The following is a 27,219-nucleotide window of genomic DNA, read 5'->3' as shown; positions in this document are numbered from 1 at the left end:
TGTTGATCTAATTTGGTTAAATAATTATTATTAGCTTGGTGTTACAGTGACAAGTTAATGATTTAATCCATATTAAATTTTAAGGAAAATAGATGGTGCAAATTTAGGAAATAATTTTTGCTAATTTCGAGGATATAGGTCTAGTAATGGAAATGGTAAGGATGATCACTTGCACGTTTGGAGGATTATTGGTTTTGGCTGAGGTGCATGAGATTGATGCGTAGAAATGGTGTGTGTACGCATTTCGGAGGGTATAGGTTCTAGTCTTATTTTGGTTTGGAGAAAGTAACTTTGGTAAGTGTTGAAGATGAGTCGACACAATAGTATTAAATTCAAGAGATTTTAGTTTGGAGTTTTTGGTGAGTCAATCGGAGTGTGTAGTCGAAACGGATTACTCAATAGAATGACGGTTGACAATAATTATTGTGATTATCTATAGGAATTAATTGTGACATGAGGTTACCTAGGAATTTAAATTTTTGAGGCTATACTTTCTTTTGGAGTTTGAGCATCTAGTTGGTTGAATGAAGGACATTGTTATTTAACTTGAAGAGAGATTGATGGGATGTTATGTATGGTGTATGATAAGATCTTCGAAGTTGAAGCTTAGGCATCAACAGTGGATAATATGATCAAGTATGTAGGTTAATAAAGCATTAAGATCCTTGGGTGTTGTGCAATGGCTTTTGGTGGATTGAATATTTGAGCAGTATGGCTTGCTTTGAGGTTTAATAGTGATGTGCTATTGAAGGAACTAGTTGTGTTAATACTAGCTTATTGGAGTATAAATAGGTGGGCGAGTTACCAAGTTGGTTTCGATAATGTTTTGGTGTACTCAATGGTGGTTCGTAGTGAGTTTAGTCACCGCTAGATCAGATGTTCAAAATATAGATGATGAGCTTTCGGGTTTAGGTTGCTAGGTAGAAGTCTCTAGGCACTCTTTTTGGTTCGCTAGGTTGGAATTGAGTCTTTTAAAGTATGCTTCTTATTGTAGATGAGATGAATGTATTTTGGATTGAAGTTGCTTATTTTCAATTTGAGATGTTGAGGTTGTTTGATATTGATTTTTTGTCAATGATCATGGGTGTATGTTATGGAATTTGATTTTGATCAAGGCAGTTGGAGTTAATTGAGGAATTTGAGTTATAACTCGTGGTTTTGGGAGAAAGTATTTATCTACCAAATTGTGATAAGAGTTTTGGTTAATAGGAATGGAGGCACCTTGTACTCGATGGTGTTAGTTTCATGAGGACGTAAGTTTTATGCATGTGGCGAATATCAGAGTGCATAGCAGAAGCGTGGTATTTTTGTTGTAGTCAGGAGTTCAAATTGTACTGATTTGAAAAATTAATGGTGACTTGAATTTTGAGAAGATACTTGTAATTGGAGATTAATCATCTGGTTGTGCAAAATCTATTACTGATGGTTAACATTGGAAGTGGCTATTAGGTTTCCAATAGCAGAATTCAATGAAGGTTTAGAAGTTGGAGCATAGGAGTTGATTGCAGTTGGCACATATTATTGTAAGGGCTTTTGATCATTGGAATTTATTGGATGTTGTATTAAGGTTCTCGAGGAAATGAGATTTTTGGATAGCAGTCACTTTAGGATTTCTGGTCGTGATGTGTCATTGGGGGACTAAAATGAGTATGTTGGATAATGCCATGTTCATTGAGGAATGTGCCACGTGCCGTCAAGTTAAGGCTGAGCATCAAGGTAGACCTCGACCTCTCCCTATTCCTGAGTGGAAGTGGGATAATATTTCTATGGATTTTGTTGTAGGTTTGCTGAGGACTCCTAGTGGGAAGAACTCAATTTGGGTGATTGTTGATCGGTTGACCAAGAGTGCTCATTTCTTGCCTGTTAATAATACTGACTCTTTGGGTAAGTTGACTCGGTTATATGTCAAGGAGATAGTGCGTTTGCATGCAGTACCCAAGAGTATCGTGTCGGATCGGGATCCGCGGTTCACATCCCGTTTTTGGAAGAGCTTGCAGGCAGTTTTAGGCACTAAGTTGAAGTTTAGTACTACGTATCACTCACAAACAGACGATTAATCATAGCATACTATTCAAGCTCTTGAGGTTATGTTGCGGTCTTGTGTCATAGGAATTCTAAGGAAGTTGGGAGAATCACTTACCGCTTATTGAGTTCTCTTATAATAACAGTTTTCATTCCTCTATTCAGATGGTCCCGTATGAAGCTTTATATGGACGGAAGTGCAGATTGCCTTTATGTTGGGATTAAGTTGGCGAGAACAAATTGTTTGGGCTTGAGATAATTCAAGAAATGAAGGATCAAGTTCAGTTTATCAGGAAGAAGATGGCTGAAGCGCAAAGTTGCCAGAAAAGTTACGCAGATACAAGAAGAAGAGACTTATCCTTTGAAGAAGGTGACAGGGTTTATTTCAAAGTCTCTCCTATGAAAGGCGTTAAGCGCTTTGATAAGAAAGGAAAACTTAGCCCAAGATATGTTGGCCTTTTTTTCAGATCGTAGGGAAGGTTGGCTGGTTGCTTATAGAGTGGTCTTACCGGACTATTTTGGCGATATGTTCTTAAGTCTGCTCTTAGTTGAATTTTATTCCTGCCTTAGTCTTAATGTGACCTTGTCAATTTCGAGGACGAAATTTTATTTAAGGGGAGGAGAATGTAACACCCCGTATTTTAGTGTATTTTTACTGAAGGATTATTTTTATTTATTCGAAAATTTATTGTCTTATTTTATAATTATTAAATTTTATTTGGGTTATTCTTATGATTTTTAATTTTGTGAAAATTATTTTGAAGTGATTTCTTATTATTAATTATTATTATGCGTTTAAAATCTCTTTATTCTAAATTAATTACTGTTGGATTTAATTTTTTAGTTTCCCTTTACCATTGCGTTTGAATTATTTTATTTAACTTAAGGTTTTGAAATCATTTCCGTTGGATCATTTTTGTGACCCAAGTTATGAGGATTGGACCTCATTTCTTTTCCATCTATTTTTCTTTCCTCCTTTTCTTTTCTCTTTCTTTTCTTTTCTTCCTTATTTCTCCTTCGACCCTCTCTCCCGCGGGAACTGCTCCCCCTCCCTCTCCCCCGTGCATTTTTTCGTCCGCCCAGCCCACCTTCGTCGCACCGCCGTGACCGTCACCGCCCACCCCATTCGGTTCCCCAGCCATCGGCGACCTTACCCCACCAACCTCACCTCCATTCGCGCCGCCGTTAGCCACAACGAACCCGTTGAAGCCGCAGCACTCTTTCCGCCGCTGCACCGTCGACGCATCACCATTGGCCACCATCTTCTCACCACATCATCCTCGACCTCTTGGCAACCCATTGGACCCAACCCCAGCTTCGATCTGCCACCGGTGAAGCTCCACCATCTACATTTCCGATTTGGGTATTTTGGTCTTCTACCGCCCATTGCGCCGCCACCCACGGCCAACCTTCACTATCACTAGCTTCACCGAACTCCTTAGGCCCTACCCTATCATTTTTTAGTCTTCGTTTGTCCCCGTTTGAAAGTGGGTATTTGTGACCTACGGCCACAGTGTATTTTGCACTGTTACGTTGCTCAGACGTCATTTCTTGCAACTTCGTGATCTATCGGAAATTGCTATATAGCACTGTAAGTATTTCTTCAAAGAATTCTTGTGAATTTAATGTATTTTTGCACTAACACATTTCACTGTATTTGAACTGTTGATTGGTTTTGCCGGACTGAGTCCGAGGAGTACGGGGGTCGGATGGATTGGTGATTAGAGTTGTTTGGTTGGATTTGATTGGATTGGTAATTGTTGGTTTGGATATTGTGTTGGTTCATGTACATTGCATTTGGCACGCATGATCATGTTTGTAAAGGAGAACTGAATTTTCGTATATTGCATTCATGTCCATGTGTTCATGAAAACTGGGTTTTCATGTGAGTATGGAATTTGGGTGCGTGTGTATCACGACCCCAAGCCGAGATGGGGCATTATCTCGGTGGAGCTCCTCTGGTTACTCGGGAGCGGAATATACTGAGTAACGTCCCCTAGATTGTCGCCGGGCGACAATGGGATCGGACGAGAGATTCGTGCCGACTCCGTGGTCCTTCTGCTGGAGGGAACTAGAGGATGTCTGGCCACGTACGCGCTGGGCGCGGAACTGGGCATTGCTCGTTGCGTAGTGTGGGTGCTTGGCCATGTACGTACCGGGAGCGGAATTGAGCACCGCTACGAAGCCAGGATGTGCGGATGGTCCATAAGGGAGGCCATAGTGCATAGGGTAATAACGGATTAATTGGCTATTTTCTGGAAAAATAGTGTGCGTTGGATTTTGTGTAAATCATTTTCTGGAAAAATGTTTTACGGATTATTTTTGGGCCAAATGGGATTTTGGCATGTGTTGGAAAATTATCATTTTCGGGAAAAATGATGTTTTGAGGAAAAATGTATATTTCATCATATGCATGCATGTTGGTTGCATTAAATGCATTTTATTCTTGAGGATTGTTTGGGTTATACTTACCTGCGATACCATTTTGTGGTAACGCAGATTTTGATGCAGATGAGGAGGAGGAGGGCGAGCCTGAGGAGACGGCTCCGCCTGAGGAGTGATTTGGGATCACTCGTTTGTTTATTTGAAAACTATTGTATTATATTTTTATGGATGACTGTATAACTGCTATTTAAATTTTTACTAATGTTTGATTGTAAATAAATTCTGGTACTTAGTTGATTATCCGCTGCGTTTTTATTGTACACTATTGTATGTACACACACTTGGCACTTTCGTTGGGATGCGTGACTGTGTTGTCATCATCCTGGCGTCTCGATCCCCGTATATTTTATATAAGGGGGATTGTGGACACCACACTCAAATCAGAGCACCACAAGCAATTGTTTTGATGTTTTGTAGACTATTTCCACGTCTACTTAGGCTCCATTTGGTTTTATTTTAAAGATGGTCTCAACTCATCTCATTTTATCTCAATATCCAAACACCATTTAATTACAAATACTTTTCAATTTTTAACTTTTTCATCTAATCACTGCCTAATCATTATAACTTTTTCAAACTTTTAAACAAAATACAAAAATAATTCAATTTTTCTATATCCCAAAACAAAAATTATATTTAAACAATATTTTAACTGTATAATATTTTTATTCAATTTTTTCTCTCCTTTCCCAAAACCCCATAAAACATATTAACTCAAACAATTTTACTACTAATCACAAACTATCTCATTACTATTCACAAATCTCTCATCTCATCTTATCTCATCCGTGTAACCAAACGAGGCTTTAATCTATGTTATTGTTTAAGAAAAGCATGAACACAATAAGATAGCTAGGATCGAAATGCCCTAAATATGTGGCAAGCACCAAATGGTCGCAAGCCCACACACAAGAGGGATGGAGGTGGTAAGTGATCTATCTAGAAGATCAAAGACCTAGGAACCCATCGGTAGTATATGTGTACTTATTGGAGGTGAGTGTTTCATGCGTTGGTCCGATGGCCATGATCCTAATGACTTCTTGAGTTCGGTGGATGGGGAGGTGTGTGTGTGTTGTCGTTTGATGGTCAAAGGGCGGTAGATCTAAACATTTCCGACCTAGAGGAAAGAAAAAAACTAAAGAAAAAACAAAGATCTAAGCTCCTCCCCTCCCGGTGATGGAAGATGGTGGTTTTGTTTAGGAAAAAGGAAAAAACCTTTTAGAGAGAGTGAGAAAAGAGCACTTTTTATTTGAATTTTGAAACGGCACAAAATAAACACAATATGTGTTGTATAGTATTAATCATATATTTACTACTTTCTAAAAAATGTTATAAGTTCACATTTAGAAACTCTAAATTATCTAAATTATTTAAATGCTGCATGGATGAAATATTTATAGAGAGTAATCTCAAGTCTTATTGTTTAAAAAGACTTTGAATATAATTAAGACTATTCAAATTTAATTATGTTGTCTTTATACATTATAATTCAAGAATCGGTAGTAATCATTTTATATGCATGTAATCAGTCACCGAATAATATTGTATTTTAAGGTGATTAATTCTCAATTGTTAATGCGTAAATTCGCACCACAAGCCGGAACGGGAGAAACAGTCATCTCCAGCCCACGTAGGTGATTCGGCCACAATGATTCAGTCAAAAGCCCATGATGGTGGTTTGTGCGTCGATACGATACTTGGACATTAGTCCACGAGAATAAACAATAAATATATATATATATATATATAAATTGAGGAAGAGATGCATAGATTTACGTGATTCGACATAAAAGCCTATATCCATGGGCCATTTTAGGATGGAATCCATTATGATGGGTAATTTTATAGTATCTCATGACCTTGCATATTTCTCAGTACAATGGAGACAATTAGAAGATCTGGAGATCGAAGGAGATGCCATCATTTTGAGGACAGGAGATTTGAGGTGTCTTGTGTGTAATGGAGTCATCCAATCCCATTAGTTTGGGTACTGAGAATACTTCAGATATTCTCATAATACCTCACTACTATTCATTATTTTATTATTATTTTTTACCTACTTTTCATTACTATTCACTATTATTCAATATTCTATCATTACTTTTTCACTACTATTCACATAACACCTGAGAATACCTCACTACCCAAATGCAATTGAGTTTGCTTGCCTTATGGAGCCCTTTCCTTTTACGAGTCTGAGTCAGCTTGCCTTATCTCTTCTTGTCTTATCTCTTTACTTTATCTCTTCCCTTATTATTAGTGATAGATTTTCAATGGGCTAGACCTAGTCAACTTTATCCCTAACAAATGCTCGAATTCTTAAAGTCGATTTGCTCAATAAGGAGACTTTGAGAATCTTTAAGTCAATAATCTGCAGAAAAAATAAATCCCAAGAAGCTTATCTACGTGAACGTCTTCTTGATAATTAAGTATTCAGATGGTTGCACGTGACTATTTATCACGAGCAATGAGTGTATATTCCTGTTGATAGTAATGTTTTTGTTTTTTATGGTATTAGAAAATGTTTTGATCCGTGAGGTGATTTTCTGTTGGTATTGATGTTAGAGTTCATTTGTAGTAACCAATGCTAAATGGTCAAGGAGCTCGTTGACCCACTAGGTCCTTTTTCGGTAATTTTTGAGCTCGTCGACTCATTCTCTTAGGTAACCTGTGCAAGGCAGTTATGGAGCTTGGGGGCACATTCTCAAAGATAACTCGTTGGTGGTGGTTATGGCACGAGTGCAAGGGCACTCTACTTTGTAGGGGTCGAAGCAATCAAGAGACTGTTATCGCCCATGTTCGTCATGCGAGTCCAAGGACTCGATTTGGTGGGAGAGGGTCAAAGTAGTCAAGGGATTGTCATTGCCCGTTGTTCATCGTGCGAGTCAAGGGACTTGGCTTCGTGGGCAAGGGTCGAAGCAAACAAGTCATCGCCCATTGTTTGTTGCGAGTCAAGGGACTCAGCTTTACTGAAGAAGATGCTCGACCATGCTGCAGTGGCAGGAGGCTGAGTTCGACCGCGTTGCTGTGGCATGAGGCTGAGTTAGATCGTGTTGTTGTTGCGAGAGACAAGGCTCAATCATGTTGTTGTTGCTGGATGCAGGGCTCGACCGTGCTGCTGTCCTGGGAGGCTAGGTTCTACTACACTACTGTGGCTGGAGGTAGGGCTCGACCGCGCTGCTGTGGCGGGAGGTAGGGCTTGACTGCACTGCTATTGCAGGAGACAGGTTTCGACTGTGCTACTGTTGCAGGAGACAGGTTCGCTCGTGGTGTTGTTTTCGGGAGACAAGTTTCAACCGCTCTGTTGTTGCCATAGATAGTGCTCAGCTGTGATGTTGTCAAGAGAGGTAGGTCTTGACCACGCTACTGTGGCAAAAAGTCGAGCTCAGTCACACTACTATGGCGGGAGGCAAGGCTCGAACGCATTGTTGTCACGGGAGGTCGGGCTCGACTGTGCTGCTCTTGCTGGAGATGGAGCTTGACTGCGCTGTTGTCATCTCGATCACTCTGAGAGGTTTCTACCAAAAACCAAACAAGTGTAGATAATCCAAATCACAAGTTTGAGATTTGCAAATCTAAGCAATTTCGGTAAAGTGTGGTGAAGGCTTGAGGCGCACATGCGAGACCTGCGGGTAGCCATGATTTGGCAATGATAAAGATCAGGGTGCCTGCGGTACCGAACGGTTTATTCTAATAGAAATAGACTAAGATGTTTGAACAGTGCCGAAGAGGGACTTTATAGCCGGTGTTTTGCCCCACGCGCGTGATTTCTAGCAAAATATGTTTTTGGGGCGTGTAGCTACTGGGATTCTCGTAGAACCTTGAGGAGTTTTGTGGAGAGAGCCTTTAATAACCAAATTGGTTAGTAAAAATGAAATTCAAATTGAAAGTTTGAGAGAGACAAACCAAAGCAATTTAGTTGCTCTTTTAATTTTTTTCAGCTGAAATTGTTCGTTACTAAATGATTTTCATATAGTGGAAGTTGTTAGCCCTTGGGTATTTTTTTATTTTTTTCTGATGGAGATTGTCCGTCTCCCTTTTTTTTATGTTTTTTGTTCACTCTCTTGGAAGCTCCTAAGTCCAAGTAGGGCAATATTTTTTTTACATCCGACTGTCGAACTGTGTCGTCGTGCAAAATCCACTTTTTATATGCCCTTTCGGATTAATTTCCTTAGCAATTTGCGTGATGCAATTGACGAGCCTTATGGTTGCCTTTGAGGTGGGAACAGTGAGCCCTTAGGCCATGACTGCCGGTCAAGTGCGGTGGCACTTGCAATGGGCGTTGTGCTCGTCCGTGTGTCGGTGCAATATTAATGCCCGTCAACTTGGTAATCCGGTTGTACGTTGCATGGGTTACTGTGGCAATCAACGTAATGTGGGTGAGCATTTACTCTGGGCGAGCAACTAAGTGTGGTGAGCAACATATATGGATGAGCACTCTCTGTCGGTGACCTCCTCTGTGGCAAGCACAGCTTATGTTGGTGAGCAAAGTTGATGGCAGCGACCTCCGTGGTGAGCAAAGTTTTTGTGGGCGAGCACATCTAGTGGGACTGGCGTTCTATGGTATGGCAGGCAAAACCTTTGTGGCATTTGAGTAAGCTCAGCGTGCTTGTTGCCCGCCACAAGGGTGGCGAGATGCTGCATGTTGGCCTCCATTCCTTGGCGAGGCACCGCACGGGGTGAGGTTGGTGAGTTGTTTGCCCACCTGACCTCAAAGGTGGCGAGATACTGCATGTTGGTCGCCCAATGTTCAACCCACGTGCGTATGGTGGCACTTGTGGCTAGCACATGCAAGGTCTCGGGGGAGGAGAAACGGTGGTGGCAGCTGTGGTGTCGTAGTGGAGGTGCATGGCGATTGAGAGTGCTCTGTTTTGGTGTCATGAAACAGGGGTTACCGTGGCTCACTTTGGCACTGTGTCGAGGGTTGTGGCCTTGTGGTGGCAGCTTCTCGGCGGCGGAATCAGGGCTGTTTGTCCCTGACCGTGGTTGAGGGTGGTGGTGTCTTGGAGACGCCTAGATTGAACCTCGTTAATTGTTGCAACTTGCATGGCTCAGGAGCAACGATGGTGGCAAGGACCGGTGGTAAGCAAAGCCTCTGTGGTCGGGGACCACCTTGCTGGTGACAGAAAGTGCCGGCCATTCATGTGGCGACTGGTGGTGGTTCAATCAGCTCACGGTTGGTCGGCATGTCCTTCCAGCTCTTTCCCAGGCTTTAGTCGGCGAGAAACCGACAGGAAAACTCTCGTCGGCTCCGTCTAGGTCTAGGCCACGCCATGCAAGGCGGTGGAGGGCCGCAAGCCCATCGCTTGAAACACTTGGCCGATGCACCCTTTATGCCCGCTGTGCATGGCATGCACAGTGCGTCCGTTTTGTGCACATTGCACACCATGCAACCCAGTCCCCCTTTTTTCCAACAATTTTTACCAAAGAATAATCCAAAAGTAAACACTTTATAAAGCAATTTAGTTAGAGATAATCAGAGATACCAATCGAATTAGTAAACTATAGGTCCTTGCATAATTTCATAGACCAATAATCGCAGTTCTTTTTTGGTATATAATAGAAAAGAAACAAACTATATTTGTTATCGAAAATAATAATGAGAAAAGATAATAAGATAAAAGGTGGAGGAGATCTTATCTGCTTTTGTTTTTGGAGATGTTATTATGAGGAGTGGAATCATCATTCTTCTATTTTAGATATAGAGAATAAATCGATCTCACAGACGTCGCCAACAGTTAATGCGTAAATTCCCACAAGAGGCCGACGAGAGAAAGAGTCATCCTTGACCCTTGAATGTAATTTGGGCCACAATGATTCGGTAAAAAATCCATGATGATGTTTTGGGTGTCAATACAGTGCTCGAACGTTCGTCCAAGAGAATAAACGATAAATAAATAAATATAAATGAAAGAAGAGACACACAGATTTACGTGATTCGACGTAAAAACCTACATTCATGGATCATTTGGGAGCCGATGTTATGATCCTGAGGGTTAAAATTTAACTAAATTAGTATCCAACAGTCCTAAGGATTTTGGATCAATAGTTGGGTCTTTAACAACTAGTATCAGCGTAGGGACCACGTCACGAGTTCAAGTCACAGAGAGAGCAACCTATAGGCTGAATTAAAATACCTTGGTGCTATGTATGGGTATAGTGTTAAGTCATTAAATACTGATAAATGAGTGAAGTCACAAAAAAGGAAAAGGCTACCACTGGATAAGTGTTGATAGTATAATTTTACAGTCTCTCATGACTTCGCATGTCTCTCAGTACGATGGAGAAAATTAGAAGATATTGAGGTTGAAGGAGATGCAATCATTTTGAGGAGAGGAGATTTGAGGTGTCTTGTGCGTAATGGAGTCGTCCTGAGTCCCCTTAGAGAGATCTTCTCCTTTTATAGATGTCTCTTTTCTTTTTTGGAGTGATTGAGTTTATGAGTCCGACTCAACTTGTATTATCTTTTCTTGTCTATCTCTTTCCCTATTATTAGTGATAGGTTTCTAATGGATTGGAACCCGCCAACTTTATCCCTAGCACTGACCATCCAACAGCCTACATAATATATAGTCGAAGAATCCATTGCATGTATGATTACTTGACATGCATGCAATCACCTTAAAGAAATGTAAGACATAAAAGGAAGACAAATAAATACATTATGTACTCTCAAATTAGGAGTTTTATACCTTGTGTTTCGAACTATTAAAACTGATGCATTGCACCCTCCAATTATTAAAAATGTTTTCTTTACACCTTCTATTAAATTTGACTACAAAAGTTTCGTCCCATTACTTAGTTTTCATACATCTTAATGGTCAAAATTTGAATGAGAACGCAAAATATTAATCTTTGCACCTGAAAGATGCAATATGAGAGTTTTTGATAGTTTAATGCAAGGGTACAAAATGAATTTTTCTTAAAAAACATTACATTTTGTACTCCCAACTACCACTTTTAAAATATGCACTCGAGACTATCAAAAGACACAATAAACTACTAAATTATGATAATTTTCCCCCATATTAAAATCTGAACATTAGAACAGTCCTACTTAATCTTATAAGATTTTGTAATTCAAAGTAAATTACCATTTTGATATTTTTTAATGCAAATTAAAAAAAAAAAAAAAAAAAAAAAAAGAGGTAATAGCTATCATAAGAGGGGTGTAAAATATAATTTCTAAACTTTCAAATAACTCCACCGGTAGAAACTAACCCTACCTAATGAACACAACTTTTGCCTCTGTACACTTGCCGACGAAAAGGTCCAATATGATGTGATCTTCTTTTTAAACATGAATAAAGCTATTGAAAAGACAAATTGAACACTAAACACTGAAATATCTAGGCAGAATAAAGCTACATGAATGTCAAGATGGCCACTTAATTAGTGAACTGCTACAAAAGATCAGGAATGTTTATAAAGATATCAGTCATAAAGTCACACCATTGTACATGAATATTCAACCAGATAGACTTCTTTAATCCCAAACCAATCTCCAAAGCATTCATTGAAAGAATTATATAACTTGCAAACATATAGCCACTTGCATAGGCAAAATTGAATGAGCTGATCCTATGTTACATTAAATATAGTGAAAAAAATTTAAACTACCCTTTAGTTTCTTGTTTGTTGAGGGAGACATTTCGAACTGAAATTGGCTTTACAGTATTACTTATTCATTAAGACATCTGCTGGGAGATACAAAGAATTGTGCTCAAGATCATGACCTTATTCATGTTTTTATGCGGCTATTCTAAACCAAAATCTGTCTTGTGTGGTAGCTCGATCTTCTTTGTTTGTTTGTAAAGAAAATAATAATACCTAACTCTTGTGAAGCAGGACAAAACAACGTTTAATAAACTCAGGTTTCCTGCTTCTGCTCCTCCTCTGGTATTACAGTTCCTTGCAAGTCAATCCGACCTACAAGGAGTAGAGAGAGAAAAATAAGAACTGATAATTAAACCAACTAACAATCCATATGCTTGCTAGAAATCAACAAAACCAAGAATTATGAAGATTTATGTAGATAAATTATGCTGTTAAACAAGAGACTTGTAACACTAGAATAGTACATGAAACCCCACCCAAAAAAGGAGCACAAGGAAAGAAAAAGGGGAAAAACATTATCTATGTAATCAGCAGTACTCCCCAGTAAATGACGTTCTAGGATGTCTAGTATATGATATGAATTTTTGTTCTGTCCATCATGAGAAAAGGCAGAAGGGCAATCAGAATCTGATGCCATGTTGATAGGTTGCAGTTACTAATTGTGGAATATAATCTGATATAAACAAATAAGGTATAGGTATTTTCTACGTTACCTTAATATCAAACAGAGCAAAAATGAAAAGTAATCATACCTAACAAGGAAATGAGTGATGGGGCCTTTGACGGTCCATTTGATCCCATATCTGTACCTGCAATCCACATCTAAATTGATGAGCTTGGCTCCACTATTTATAAGTATCACTGAACAGTACAAAAATGCAATGCCCAGTACATTAACTGGAACATAATAACATTAAAAAGGACTTGAGTTAAACAGAGATCAGCTTAATTTCTTAAGTATTTAATATTTTTGAGCTTCCGAACAAAATGAAACTATCCAGATTTATTATTCATCTCATCAATCAGAAAAAAGGGGCAGAAAAAAAAATATTGTATACATAATGCCAAAAGGTGGGCTTTTAAGCTAATCATGTTCATGTCCAATGCGCTTAATATTCATAAATCCTGCAAGGTCTTTTTGTGTAAGAAATAAAAACTGCAAGGTTCTTAATGGAAAATCCATGAACCGAAAGAGGACATACTATTCATGAAGTACTAAAGGATGATAGATCTATTTTTCCTGATAGGTAATAAATACTTAAGGAGGGTAGATACTCCAAAAAATCAATTGGTACCAGCTAATGAACTACTACATTCATTACTTGCCAAAAAAAAAAATATTGAACTATTACAGTCATGATGGTGTATCCGATGTAATATGATTCTAAATCGTCAAAGTTCACCTATTCAACAGGTTGTCAATAGCTCCTTTTAAGTATTTTCACATTTAAGTTGGACCAGCATGCTTCATTCAAAGTCAAAATTTTGGATAATATAACCAAATGAACAGAAATTGGAAGTAATAAAGAATTACATAAAGTACGATCTTCTAGGAGGGGAAGCTAACAAATGACAACGGCAACGTACCTGAACTTTCAAGTGATTTAAGGACATCCGACTTCTTGAAAGTAAATCCTATGAAGTTTGTATCTTTTGATGTCAACATCTGCAATACCAAATGAGAAAAACCTAGTTGAGGATTTATAGTGTCAAATGTCATGTGAAAGCTGATATTTTGCAAGGACATTGATCGCTATAAATAACTGAGAAGAAATAAGACAAATCTATCAGAACTATATAGGAAGACAAGAGAAGTAAATTAATGGGGCTTTGAGATATTCGTATATCACCCAACACAAAGAAAAAAGGAACAACTATCCAATTACAATTTCACAACTACTGTTCTTATGATTGTTGAAATTTTATGATTAAATATCAGTTTTAAGAAAAAATACCCCAAATCCTAACATCTCCAAACGAAAATATATATCTAAGTTATTTTTTTTAAGTTTCTTTCAAAATGACCAATCTCCAAGTTCCATATAATTATAAAAGAAAACATAATTAGAAACTCTGCTTAGTAAACAGTCCAGTTGTGTATGATAGTCATTAGATAGTTCACGGAAATAAGAACTTGAATGACAACTGGCTTCTTTTTTTTCCTTATTGGGCAGGTAAATAACAACTATCTGTTACAAAAGAAAAATGCCAAAAATATGCAAATTGTATGATATGTTCAACTCCAGTGTTTAGCAGCTCATCTAAAGATAACACTAACAGATTTTTCATACAAAAAAATTCTAGAAAGACTAATTGCTTAGATTTATGAGAAACTTTTAAGTACACATTTCCAATAATGGAGAAAGCATAGAGTCAGTACCTTCCGCCAGGGTCCCACTGTTGGTATTGTGGATGGCGGACCTTCTACCTATTAGAAAACAGAATGAGAAGTATAATCAGAACCTGTTTGCTTTCTTTTTTCAGAGAAATTGTAAAATCTGAAGAGAAAATGAGAAAGGAACTTCCACCTCTATAGAATTTTAACCACTGTAAATGAAGGGGTTGAGATGGTCAGGCCACATTCAATGAAAACAAATGGCACACCATTTAAAATGGAAGTGAAACAAGAACAAGGGGAAGACACTTAGGAAACATTTAGGACTGATAAATAACGTCGCTGGTTCAACAAACATTTCACCTTGAATACTGCAAATATGCACAGGATCCATGTTCTGGAACCAAAAAGGTGGAACCAAGGATTTTCTTTAGTTTCAGACAAGAAGGATATCACACATTTCTATTTGGTTAAGATGCCCCAATACCAGTTATGGTTTGATGGTCTTCCATCTAGTCGTTCTGGTAGGCTTTCAATTTTTAAAATTGCATCTCTTGTGGTTCCTATTTTTCTAATCAAATCCTTCCACCAAAATATTGACAATAGGTGTAAATATCACAAGTTCTGCACCAACAAATTCATCTCACATCCTCTTTCTCTACCACTTGTTAACTACTAAAATATTGAAAAAAGAGAGATTTTATTTATTGAGCTTCCATATTTAGTGAGATTTTTTTATAAGCATATCCACTGGAAAATTTTCAATCAAAGAGATCGTGGTTAAGCTGGTTGATAATCCAGTGCTCATTGATAGAAGAGAGTGGTGGTAGCAGCCTTCATGAAGAAGCCAAGCTTGGTCTCTGTGGAGTACTTATGCTCCTTGTCTCTGCAGGCCAGCAGCAGTCACTGGTTTTCTCTTTTTCCCTTCATTCTCTCTAACTCTCTGCTTTTCTTTCTTATGTTCTTCTTTTATAATCATTTTTCAATAATATATAATATTACAAGGGTGCCAAAAAAAAAGGTAAATATTCTAACGTGGCATAATTTCAACTGTTTATAATAAATGATGATAACAGTTGCTACCAATATATGGATGCAAGGGCCTCACTCAAACATTCAGGAAACATAAGGGGTGCAGTTAGGAAAAAAGGAAAACCCAAAGGGTTCTCTATAGAACAACATCATGACACAAGGGTGTTGGTGCATTTTACTCTTATTAAAGTTTCAACTCAACAATGTCCTAAATAAGACTACAAAAACCAAAGAAGCTATTTCAGTGTACTCACATCAGGGAACTTCTCGAAATTCTGTGTATCTAATTCTCCAATAACGGTAGGTTTATATGGAGCTTCCATTTCATACAGCATGTCCCACTCAATGCATTTGAACCATGGATGTGCCTGGAAAACACTAACTTATATGAGAAAAACGACCCATTCAAATATAGAAGTACAATTTGCTGGTCGAATTTTGGAATAGTCTAGTAATATGCGATGCAAACTTTAAGAAGTTAAGAATGACATGACTGCATGGTCTGCGTGTTTTATAAATGTGCATTTTACCTTCTGATTTATGTCCAGTATCAAACTATTTTTCAACCCATAATTTTTCTAAACTACCTGTTACATGTTAAGAACATTGGCTTTTTCTTGGATAGCAGTTACCTTTACTTCTTCCACTCCTCGGGTACCCAATCTCGTCTCCACATCACATAATAAATGACATATCAGATCCTTAGCATCATCTGATATTTTTGGTTCCGCAGGGAATTTCAAGCATGATTTCCAATTAATTATCTGGTACAATACAAAACTGTTGTCTATTAGAAAATATAAAGGAGACTTGTGAAAAGTGATATGAACCACAAATTACTATTACCTTGCGACATGTGACCCTTGCATCCTCAGAACAGAAGGGGGGATACCCAATAAGCATCTCATACATGATTGCTCCCAGTGACCACCAATCACACTCCATTCCATACCCCTTCTTGAGCAAAACCTCAGGTGCCATATAATCGAGAGTTCCAACAGTTGAATAAGCCTAAAGAACATAGCTGTGATTGATGACATGAAATGTGTGGAAATATTGCTCAAGCAGGACGAAAAGAAAAATGGAATCTGCACATGGTATGCTTTAAATAAAGACCGCATGTGATGCTTGATATTTCCCATGAAATAGAAGACTCAAATTCAACATAGAAGAGAGAGAGAGAGAGAGAGAGAGAGAGAGAGAGAGAGTTCTGATAAATACCAATGCACGACGATTACGTTTCCACCATTGTAATTGTTCCTTCGGCATCATCCAAGGTGTTCTATCACATCCAGAATGTTCTTCAGTTTCTGGTGTGGGTTCCTGGGTGGTAAAACCCTTGTCTTCCAGTAATATTGTTGAATACTTATCATCCAGAGGCTTACACAAGCCAAAATCTGAAAGCTTCAAATGACCACTTTTATCCAGAATCAGGTTATCTGGTTTTATGTCCCTACAAATAGTATACTGTTAGAGTAAGCCTATGCGTAAATGTTTCACCTGAAAATAAGATTCGTGTATTTATGTGTAACAAAGTACACAGCTAAAATTACATCTAAACTGATGGCAGGTATAAAAACATAAGAGGATGTTGTCACCTATTACTGGGTGATTTGACAATAACAAAATGGAAAGATCACCTTAGGAAAATCCTAATGGGCATCAAAAGGCCCCCTGATGAATTTTTATTATTATCTCAACTTGGTCTGTCAGTCATGATCGAGAAGGAAAGAAGACAACAGCAAGTATTGCATAAGCAATGAAGTGAGGTCTTTCTCTCTCCTAAAATTTTCTCTCCGTACACTTTTTCTTTTCTTGGTTTTCTTGGTTTTTTTCCTGTTCTTGTTTCTGGAGTTTGGACTGTCAATGGTGGTAGTTCCTTGTGGTGATTAGCATGTAGTCCAGTTGGGTGTTTAAGTTCAGTTTGGTGATTATCGTGTTAGTGTATTGGTTGGTAATGATGGGTATGTGCACATAGGTCTTCATTGAACAGAAGTTATTTGTGTTTAGAAGGGAGAATGTTAGGTGGTGGAGAATCACTGAGAGTAGTTGGCGTGTGGTAAAATACATTTTGAGCATGAAGCTTTGGGGTGGTTGGGATTGATGGTGAGAGAGTGTGCTGCGTCTTTGGGCTCCTCAGAGTTTCTTAGAACTCGTAGAACTGGAAATGCAGTTTTAATGATACAGAGGGGCTGCAACCGCAATGGAAGGTACTTCTCCATTTCGGATTTTGGGCATGAAAAGAGGAGAGATATGCTAGTGGTTCCAAAAGGTAGGAAGGGTGAGGGGTGGCGGAAATTTGGAGATATTTTGAAGGGGTTCAAGGCTCATCCCTCTGTTTCGGGGGTGAGAAATAGAGTGATGGCACTCCCATGGTCATCACAGGCAGCCAAGCCGAAGGTGTCCAGGGGAGAAGACAGTGCTTCTTTGTTGAGGGTTGATGCCTTGAGGTCGTACAGCGAGGTCCTTCAAGCGCAGAATGTACGGCAGCAAGAGGTGAGTGGAGCGGTGCCTATAGTGCCTAAGGTCGTGCAGTGGCAGGGAGACAGATGAAGAATATTTGTTAAGGGTTCTGAGTAATATGGAGATAAAAGTAGGGCTGTTATTAGAAGAATTAGTTGGTCTTAAACGATGCGTTAAGGGGAAGGAAGTGAAGGAGTTGGGCCAGGTTTTGGGATCCAATTATGTGGGTCAGGCTTCGGACCAAGGGGAGCTGGGTTTAAGGGAAGGGAATATGGGCTGGGTTGTGAGGCAAGCTAGGCTGGCGAAGGGAGTAGGGGCCGGGATGCAGGCTGGGCTAGTGAAGGGCCTGGGCTAGGTTGCAGGCCCACAAAAGGCCTGGACGGTGTTTCGGGCACCACCCGATATTTCGGGTCAGTGCCTAGCTCATCCTTCCGCGACGTTGGTAAGTGCCGTATCGGCTTCCTTACCGGCACATAAACCTCCGACCGTCGTCGACGAGCATCAGGGCATGCCGGTTCAGGCACCTCGACTAGAGCTTATCGAGGAGGGTGAGTTGCCAATTCAGCAAGGGCCTTTAAACCCTATTTCTACGTTATCTTTTTGTGGGTTGCCGGTGGAGGTGGTACAGAATCTGCTGTGTGTGGTGGACGGAGGCATAGTACCGTTACCTGTGCAGTCCTACTCGTCGGAGCATGGGTTTTCCTTACTGAGGGCTCCGATAGTTAACGAGGAGCCTCTGAGTTTTGATTGTCCGTTGCCGGCTCGTGGGTTGGTGTTGCAGGATGCTCAGAAACAATCGTGTGTGGTGGATGGAGGTACAACAGTGTCTCCTAGGCAGTCTATTTCGTTGGAACAAGGGTTATTTCTGGAGTCGGGTGTCTCTGAGGGGAATGTAGTGGAACCCAGTGTTGATATGGAAGATTTCAGAGTTATTCAAAATGTAGTGGAACCCAGGGTTGAATCAGAAGTTATATGTGGCTCGGAATTGGAATTATTTGCTTCTGCCAGTAATGCTGAGGAGGGGGCCATTCTAACACCCTTGTGCACACTCTCGCCCAGATCTAATTATGGGAGTTCTTCGTCAAATTGGGTTTTCAAAAAAGTAGAGGAAATTCAGGAGGTCATTGGGATTTCGTTTGGAGGATATGAAGAACAATTTAAGGCTCTCCTTGTAGCACTTGAGGCTAGTCATTCAAAATCAGCCTCTAAGCGGGATAGGGAGCTTAAAAAGCTAACTTGCTCTATTAATTATGATGTGAAAGAAGGAAGTGGCGGAATGTATAGATCGAGAGGTAGGGGTAACATAGTTTTTTATGAAGCCTAAGATTTTATCATGGAATATACGGGCTTAATGATCGCAATAAACGCCTTCATATCAAAGCATTATTGCGGTTGTGGAAGGGTGATGTGGTGTGTTTTCAAAAAACAAAGAAACGTTTCATTGACAGAAAATTTGTGCTAAGGTTATGGGGGTATTCATATATAGGTTGGACCTATTTGGCCTCTTTGGGAGCCTCAGGTGGAGTATTGCTTATGTGGGATAAAAGAGTAGTTGAGTCAATTAAGGAATGTGTCGGAGAGTTCTCGGTTGCGACTTTATTTAAAAATGTGGTTGATGGATGGGAATGGGCATTTGCAGGTTCCTGTGGTCTTAATGTGGATCGGGACAGGAGAAGGTTGTGGGAGGAGTTGGCGGGTGTATATTCCTTATGGGATGTGCCGTGGTGCATGGGGGGTGATTTTAACACTATCCGGTTTCCCAGTGAGTGTTCAGAGCACTATCGTCATTCTATGGCCATGGAGGAATTCAGCGAGTTCATATTTGATATGGATTTCATGGATCTCCCTCTGGTAGGGGGTGAATTCACTTGGTCAAATGGGCGGGTTTGATCGAGATTGGATAGATTCTTAGTTTCTCCTTCGTGGGAAGCTAAATATCTGGAAGTAAGTCAGAGAAGACTAGCTCGAGTCAGTTCAGATCACTATCCTATCCTTTTGGATTGTGGGAGTATTCATAGGGGGTGACGGTATTTCAAGTTTGAAAATATGTGGCTAACAGCAGATGGGTTTGTAGAGAGGGTTAGTGGTTAGTGATCTTCATATCAGTTTTTTGGTACCCCAAGTTACATTCTTACAAGCAAGTTGAAGGGTTTGAAACAAGACTTGAAGAAGTGGAATTTGGAGGTGTTTGGTCATATTGACAACCAGAAGATTACACTGTTGGAGGAACTGCAGGAACTTGAGAATAAAGAGTTTTTGGGAGATAATTCGGAGGAGGTGTTATTGAGGAAGGGTTTGGTTATGGCAAACTTGGAGAGGGTTTTGTTATCGGAGGAGATTTCATGGCGTCAAAAAATCCAGGGCACTTTGGTTGAAAGAAGTCGATAGATGTACGAAGTTCTTTTACAAAGTGGCTAATTCACACCGGCGTAACAATGGCATAGAGTCACTTCAATCAGGCTCTCAGGTGATATCTTCTCCTTCCGAACTAGAAAATCACATAGTACAGTACTATAAGTCCCTTCTCTCAGAATCGGTTACTTGGAGGCCGAAGCTTGATGCTTTGCATTTTGAGGCATTCATTCACAGAGCGGGAGTATTTTGGAGAGACCTTTTGTAGAAGAAGATATTTACAAGGTCATATCCGGCATGGCCAAGGATAAAGCGCCGGGGCCTGGTGGCTTTTCAATAGGGTTCTTTCAAACTTGTTGGGATATTGTAAAAGATGATGTTATGAATGTTTTTAGCGAATTTCACTCTTTTCAGAAGTTTCAAAAGTCCATGAATACGACCTTTATTGCTCTTATTCCTAAGAAACATGGAGTTTCAACTAGTGAAGATTTTCGGCCTATAAGCCTGGTTAGTAGCATTTATAAGATCATCTCGAAAGTTCTTGCTAAATGGCTTAGTCCGGTGTTAGAACATATTATTTCCAAGTCTCAGAACGCATTTATTCGTGAGAGACAAATTCTTGACTCAATACTTATTGCAAATGAGTGCTTGGATTACAGATTACGGGAGGGAGGTTCAGGTGTTCTGTGCAAGCTCGACATGGAAAAGGCCTATGATCATATGAATTGAGAATTCCTTTTATACGTGCTTGAGAGATGCGGTTTTGGAGATAGGTGGATTGCATGGATGCGTCATTGTATTTCAACCGCTCGGTTCTCAGTTCTAGTTAATGATACACTGGCTGGTTTTTTTGCTAGTTCAAGGGGACTGCGGCAGGGAGATCCTTTATCTCCTCTTTTATTTGTTATAGTTACGGAGGCTTTGAGTAGGATGGTGCAAGCTGCTGTTGGGGGAGATTTCTTATCCGGTTTTCAGGTGGGTAATGGTGATGGTGGCACTATTGTCATATCACATATTTTTGCAGATGATACATTAGTTTTTTGTAAAGCAAAGAGTAGCCAGATCCAAACCTTAAGAGCATTGCTACTTTGCTTTGAGGCAGTGTCGGGGCTAAAGGTGAATTTGGGCAAGTCTGAGATGTTTCCTATGGGTGTGGTTTCTATTGTTTTCAGGTTAGCTAGCCTCCTGGATTGTAAGGTGTCCTCTTTTCCAATGAAATATTTGGGTCTCCCACTGGGAGCAACTTTCAAGAATAGAGCCATATGGGATGGAATAGTGGAGAAGATAGAGAAAAGGCTGGCTGGATGGAAACGGGTGTATTTATCGAAGGGAGGCTGTCTCACTCTTATCAAGAGTACTCTCACTAATCTCCCCACTTATTTTTTATCTTTGTTTCCTATGCCTATAGGGGTGGTGAACAGACTGGAGAAACTCTTTAAGGCGTTCTTATGGGGAGGAATGGGGGAGGAGAAGAAATTTCATTTGGTTAGATGGGAGACCGTATGTGCCTCAGTTGTGAATGGGGGGTTGGGTATTTGTAATTTGAGAATTTTCAATAAAGCTTTATTGGAAAAATGGCTATGGAGATATCATTTGGAGGGGGGGTCTTTGTGGAGGGATACTATTGACGCTAGACATGGGGTCACTTGGAGTGGTTGGTGCTCTAAGGAAGTAAGTGGGGGCTATGGGGTGGGTTTATGGAAGTATATAAGGAAGGGGTGGCCATGTTTTGTAAATCAAGTTCACTTTGCAGTTGGTGAGGGCAGTCGTATCAGATTTTGGAGGGATGTGTGGTGTGGAGTCCAGGCTTTAGAAAGGGTTTTTTCCCTGCCTTATACCGTATTGCAACTAATAGGGAAGTTTCAGTGGCTGACGTGCGTATATTTTCTCAACGTGCGCATCTGTGGAATATTCTTTTTAATAGGGATTTCCATGATTGGGAATTACCTATTGTGTCAGAATTTTTCAGTTTATTATATTCCACGGAGATCCCATTGACACAGCGAGACAGTTCGAAGTGGAGGTCTAATAACCATAAGCTATATACAGTTAAGGCGTATTATAGCATCTTGACAACGCAACTTGAGATTACTCCGTTCCCTTGGAAGAATATTTGGAGGTCTCGTGTGCCATCTAGAGTTGCTTTTTTCGTTTGGATTGAAGCTCTTGGAAAGATATTGATCACGGACAACTTGAGGAAGAGGGGATGTGTAGTATTGGATTGGTGCTACTTGTGTAAGAAGAATGGAGAATCTGTGGACCATCTATTACTACACTGTGAGGTAACAAGAGTGTTGTGGGATGAGATCTTTCTAAGGGTTGATATTGCTTGGGTTATGTCTATGAGGGTGGTGGATTTGTTGGGATGTTGGTCAAAGTAGCAAGGTTGTAAGCAAGTAGCAAGAGTGTAGAAGATGATTCCGTTGTGTATTATGTGGTGTATTTGGACGGAATGGAACGCGCGTTGCTTTGAAGATAAGGAACGTACAAGGACTGAGTTGAAGAATTTTTTTTCTCCACACTCTAATGTGTTGGTTTTCCACTATTGTATTACATGGGGACAATGTTCAGGATTTCTTGTCTTTAATTTATCGCTTTTAGAATGTATTTAGGAGTTATTTTGTATACGTCCTGTGTACAAGGACTATGTCTATTTCATTCATATATATAATATCTCTTTTTTACTGATAAAAAAAAAGTATTGCATAATCAAAACTTTAAATTACCAAGAGGCTGATCTTGGACGATAGATACCTGATTCCAAATGAGCTTGAAACCATATTAAGAACAATAAATATCAATCAATATATCATAAAAGTTAAATTAACATCTAGATTTCTTTTGTTTCATATTTATGGTAGCTAAAAGGATAAATTGCAATGTATAATTGCAAGGAATATGGCGGCAAATTGCTGAGCGAGTCTCAAGCCAGATATGGTCTTAGCTGAGCATGACTTGTAACAAAATGACAGTCTACTGAGCTATCCCTGACCAATATTCAGGCTCTGAAGTGAAGCTTGTGCGGGGCAAACTAGGCCTAGCCAGGGTTTGTTAACATGTACCATATCTTTTTGTATGTCCTTATAAGCCTGTATATTCCCTATAACATTGAAGCTCGACCGATGATTTCCACTTGCATCCTAAGGCATACATGTACAAATCTAATAAAGTGGTGTATGACAAATAGTTTTTTTTTTTATTGGCACCGGGTGTCTGAGAATAACGTCCTGACTAATCCCGGATGTTTACAGGCCATGGGAAAGAAGTTTCCTGCAAGTGCACCTCAGGTAATTCAAGGGAAAAACCCCTCATTCTGATGGCCATTACGAATTGTTTGCACCCAAGAGGATTCGAACCTTAGACCTAGAGGGACCATACCACTAAGACCAAGGCCTTTACCACTTGTGCCAACCCTAGAGTTAGTGATATATGACAAATATTGACCTTAGAAAGAGCATAAAACGGTAAATATCATACCTATGAATATATTTGTGCTGATGAATTGAGTGGATAGCGAGAATGCTCTCTGCTATGTAAAAGCGTGAAATATCTTCGGAAAGAATATCTTCTCTCATCAATAATGTCATGATATCTCCACCAGGTAAATACTCCATGATAAGGTATAAGAAATCAGAATCTTGAAAAGAATAAAACAGTTTTACAATGCACCGACTATCAACCTCTGCAAGCAAGTTCCTCTCAGATCGAACATGCTCTACCTAAAATTATGGAAGGAAGTACAGCAATTAATACATAACCTGTTGCACAAAGAGCATACAAGAGGTATTTATTTCTAGACATATATCATACAAAAGGATCAGATAGTGGATTTGTAACTAATCTCATCAAATTGCTCAATGTAAACTCCTTTTCAAGTATATTTGAGGTTTTATTGGAACTGTAGTTTTTGAGACATCAGAGGTCTTGACCAACTGATCAGGTAGAACAAGTTAACATTCACTTGTTAATTTTCTTATATGACATTTTGAATTTGTTGCAATGAATTTAACCACTCCCCCTTAACCCAGTCCCATACACACCTCATTGAAGGTTAATTCTGACAGACTGTTTAGGCATGCTGACAAAGATACATAAAGATCAATGAAATGATACTCTCCTCTAACCCAGCCCCACACACACCTCATTGAAGGTTAATTCTGACAGACTGTTTAGGCATGCTGACAAAGATACATAAAGATCAATGAAATGATATCAGATGTAACGTTAAGAAAAGAAAATGCACATTTTTCCAGAGAAAGGCTTCCAAAAATTATGAGAAAATCAGCAAAGTAGTACTTATCAATCATAAAACTAAAACTAAAAAATAAAAATAAAAATAAAATAAAACAGACACTAATATTCAAAACTTTAGCTTAGCTAAATATCACTTTACCTGTCCACGGCTAAGCATCTCTGATTTCTTCAATTTCTTCATAGCAAATATCTCTCCTGTATCTTTAGCACGGCATAGCCTGACCTGCATTTGTTGGATTCACAATGTGTTAGTGTGGCAATGACAAGAAGTTACATCTGTAATTTATTCCTATCTAGGCACTCCAAGGGAACTTACAGAGTCAAAAGCATCTTAATAATATCTGCAATTACTTAAAAAAAATTAATATCTGCAAATTACTCATGCTAAGATATGACAGTGGCCTTCACAAAGTGACAAGTGATATGCCCCAATTAGGTAAGAATCGATCTTACCTAGTAAGTTTTATATGATATACAGACATGCAGGTTTAAGGCGAACATATTCCATGAAAATGTAATACTTGAAAAGTATACTACACAATATAGTATACTAGTTTGTTAAAAAAAAAAAAAGAAAACGGAAACTGCCAGAAATTTCCATCTTATAATGTTTTGACATACCTCACCAAATGCACCTTTACCAATAACAGTTAATTGCTCAAAGTCATCAATTCCAACTTTACGTCGTTGCAGCCTCATGTATTCAGTTTCTTTTCGCTCCAAACTCTTCAGCATCTCTTCTTGTTCCTCAACTGATGCCTGAGCTTCTTGTGCTTTCCTTTGAAGTGCTCGACGTCTACAACAGAGTAATACAAAATAAAATTATTAAAAACAAGCAATAGCCCGATGCCAGTTTTTTTTTTTTTTTTTTTTTTTTTGGGGGGGGGGGGGGGGGGGGGGGAGAGAGAGAGAGAGAGAGAGAGAGAGAGGGTCTACAATGGCCACCCTTAATCAACACAAAGCAAACACGGATCAGTTCGCTTACTTTCTTTTTTAATAACAAGAAAAGCACTATGCCATTAACTGTTTTTTGAGAAATGAAAAGGATCTAAATCCCGACCAGTATAATTGAGCTTTTTGTATACAAATCGTGTTCCTTTTTATTAATTCGTTGATTTCCATCGGCGAGAAACGAAAGTATAAACCGAGAACTAATGTAATGACTTTTTCATTCTCTTTCAACAAGTCCCCGTTTCTCAAATTGCCAATCAGAGCTTCAATAAAAACTAAAAGACATATAACGACCCATATCCAAATATTCTGTAGTAGAAGTATATACCCAACATAAACATGCCAAAGCTATGCGGCCAAGCCATACGCGGCAAAGGAAGAAGCACTTAAAAATGCCAATCTTTTCACCGCATTCTCAAAAATTGTTAGCTAAACCTATTTAATCAAACATCAAGAATACGAACGTAAACAACAAAATTCTGAACCTGAAGAAAAAATCAGATATTAAATGGAAAAAATAAAAAATAAAAATTAAAGAATCTGGACCTTTCTTTACGATCCTGCAGTCCTTGAAGATGGTTCTTGTAATGATTCTCTATGAACTGCTTGGCAGCTGCGGCCTTCTGCCTGGTAACGGGGGACGAAACCGAGACATCCGGACCCGTGTCTAAGCCGGCCCGATCTCGATTCAAGTTCAGGGCCCCCAACCTCGCCGTCCTATCGCCACCGTCCATTTTCCCTCCCCCTCAACTAAACCAATCTCTGACCTTCAAATTACCCAGTCAGAGGAGCACTTCAAAGACCAACGAGCTTTTGCAGTGAGAAATAGAGAGAAAACCTTTTTCCCCAGCATACAGCTCCTCTGAGAGAGATCTAGGGAACGAATCAGTGTCCTTAAAACAAAGAAAGGGGCACAAGGTACTGTTTAAAATGCTTCCTCCGTGCTAGGAAAACGATGGCTTGGATCACACTCTATACCCCAGACAGCTAACAACAACAGCAGCAGCACCACAACGTAAAGGAACAGACCATTGCCAGTTCATTGCCCGCTTTATTACACTTCGATAGTCATTCCTCACTCTCTCTCTCTCTCTCTCTGTCAGTCATTTTCACAAACACTTTCTGCGTGGGTTTTTGCGTGCGTTCGCTATTGTCGGCGGAGATCCGTAAGCAGCTTAGTTGGCTGAGCGTGCCACACGATGCGAAGCGTGTAATTCTTCCGCGCTGTTCCATGTCAGAAGGACACTGTGGGCTTCGTGATTGGGCGGTGTGTAGTACGTGCGAAGGAGGAGAGTGGAGGTTTCGTATTTGTTAAATTGGCAGCTGTGTTTTCAGAAAACCTCGCTTAGTCCGTGGACTTTCTGAGCCCTAGGTTGACAGGGTCAATCACCGGACACTGAATAATTATTTGGGATTCGAGAGAATTCTGATTTGTGTAATAATTGTTTGAGATCTCGGATTATTATCTTCTTCTTTTTTCTTTTTTTTTTCTTTTTCGCAAACTGACTACTTTGCATATATAATTTAAAACTAATACATCATGAACCGTTTCAAGAAAGGAATTTTTTTTTTTTTTAATGGAACTTAATTATACATATAAAAGAGGTGAATCTTTTTCATTATGAAAATTTAACAGAAAAGATGAAATTTGAATTAATGAGATATTGTCATAAGCTTGCGTCGCCGCTATCTATTGCACTAAATTGTGCGTGCATTGATTTATAAAACAATGAATTTTCATAACTTTT

The 27,219-nt window shown here is 39.3% G+C and overlaps 1 protein-coding gene across 3 annotated transcripts; it reads right to left on the bottom strand.

The window, feature by feature from the left end:
• Positions 1 to 11,952: 11,952 nt before the first annotated feature.
• On the bottom strand, positions 11,953 to 26,703 carry LOC121241832 (serine/threonine-protein kinase tricornered-like). 3 transcript variants are annotated; one of them, XM_041139682.1, is made up of 12 exons: positions 26,018 to 26,687; positions 25,142 to 25,316; positions 24,660 to 24,743; positions 23,744 to 23,985; positions 16,673 to 16,904; positions 16,298 to 16,462; positions 16,084 to 16,215; positions 15,706 to 15,819; positions 14,465 to 14,512; positions 13,672 to 13,750; positions 12,837 to 12,893; positions 11,953 to 12,396 (listed from the first exon to the last, which is right to left on the bottom strand). In XM_041139682.1, the coding sequence occupies exons 1-12, from the start codon at positions 26,203 to 26,205 to the stop codon at positions 12,338 to 12,340; spliced, it is 1,575 nt and encodes a 524-aa protein (XP_040995616.1). In that variant the 5' UTR covers positions 26,206 to 26,687; the 3' UTR covers positions 11,953 to 12,337. The 3 variants fall into 3 exon arrangements, 2 of the variants coding, with proteins under 2 accessions (XP_040995616.1, XP_040995617.1); XM_041139683.1 differs by lacking the exon at positions 15,706 to 15,819 and having other exon boundaries at positions 26,018 to 26,703; XR_005935807.1 differs by lacking the exon at positions 11,953 to 12,396 and having other exon boundaries at positions 12,834 to 12,893; positions 14,465 to 14,508; positions 26,018 to 26,701.
• Positions 26,704 to 27,219: the final 516 nt, after the last annotated feature.

Source organism: Juglans microcarpa x Juglans regia, chromosome 8D (genome assembly GCF_004785595.1).
Source record: "Juglans microcarpa x Juglans regia isolate MS1-56 chromosome 8D, Jm3101_v1.0, whole genome shotgun sequence".
Taxonomy (NCBI): domain Eukaryota; kingdom Viridiplantae; phylum Streptophyta; class Magnoliopsida; order Fagales; family Juglandaceae; genus Juglans; species Juglans microcarpa x Juglans regia.
The sequence above is the reverse complement of the archived record's forward strand: the minus strand, read 5'-3'. Positions and strand labels throughout refer to the sequence as shown.

Excerpts from the sequence above, each read along its gene's own strand:
- LOC121241832 (XM_041139682.1), bottom strand. The coding sequence starts at position 26,205 with ATGGACGGTGGCGATAGGACGGCGAGGTTGGGGGCCCTGAACTTGAAT. Across the intron at positions 25,317-26,017 it reads CTGCAGGATCGTAAAGAAAG|ACGTCGAGCACTTCAAAGGA; the intron begins GTCCAGATTCTT and ends ACTCTGTTGTAG. Across the intron at positions 16,216-16,297 it reads CAAGGGTCACATGTCGCAAG|ATAATTAATTGGAAATCATG; the intron begins GTAATAGTAATT and ends GTATTGTACCAG.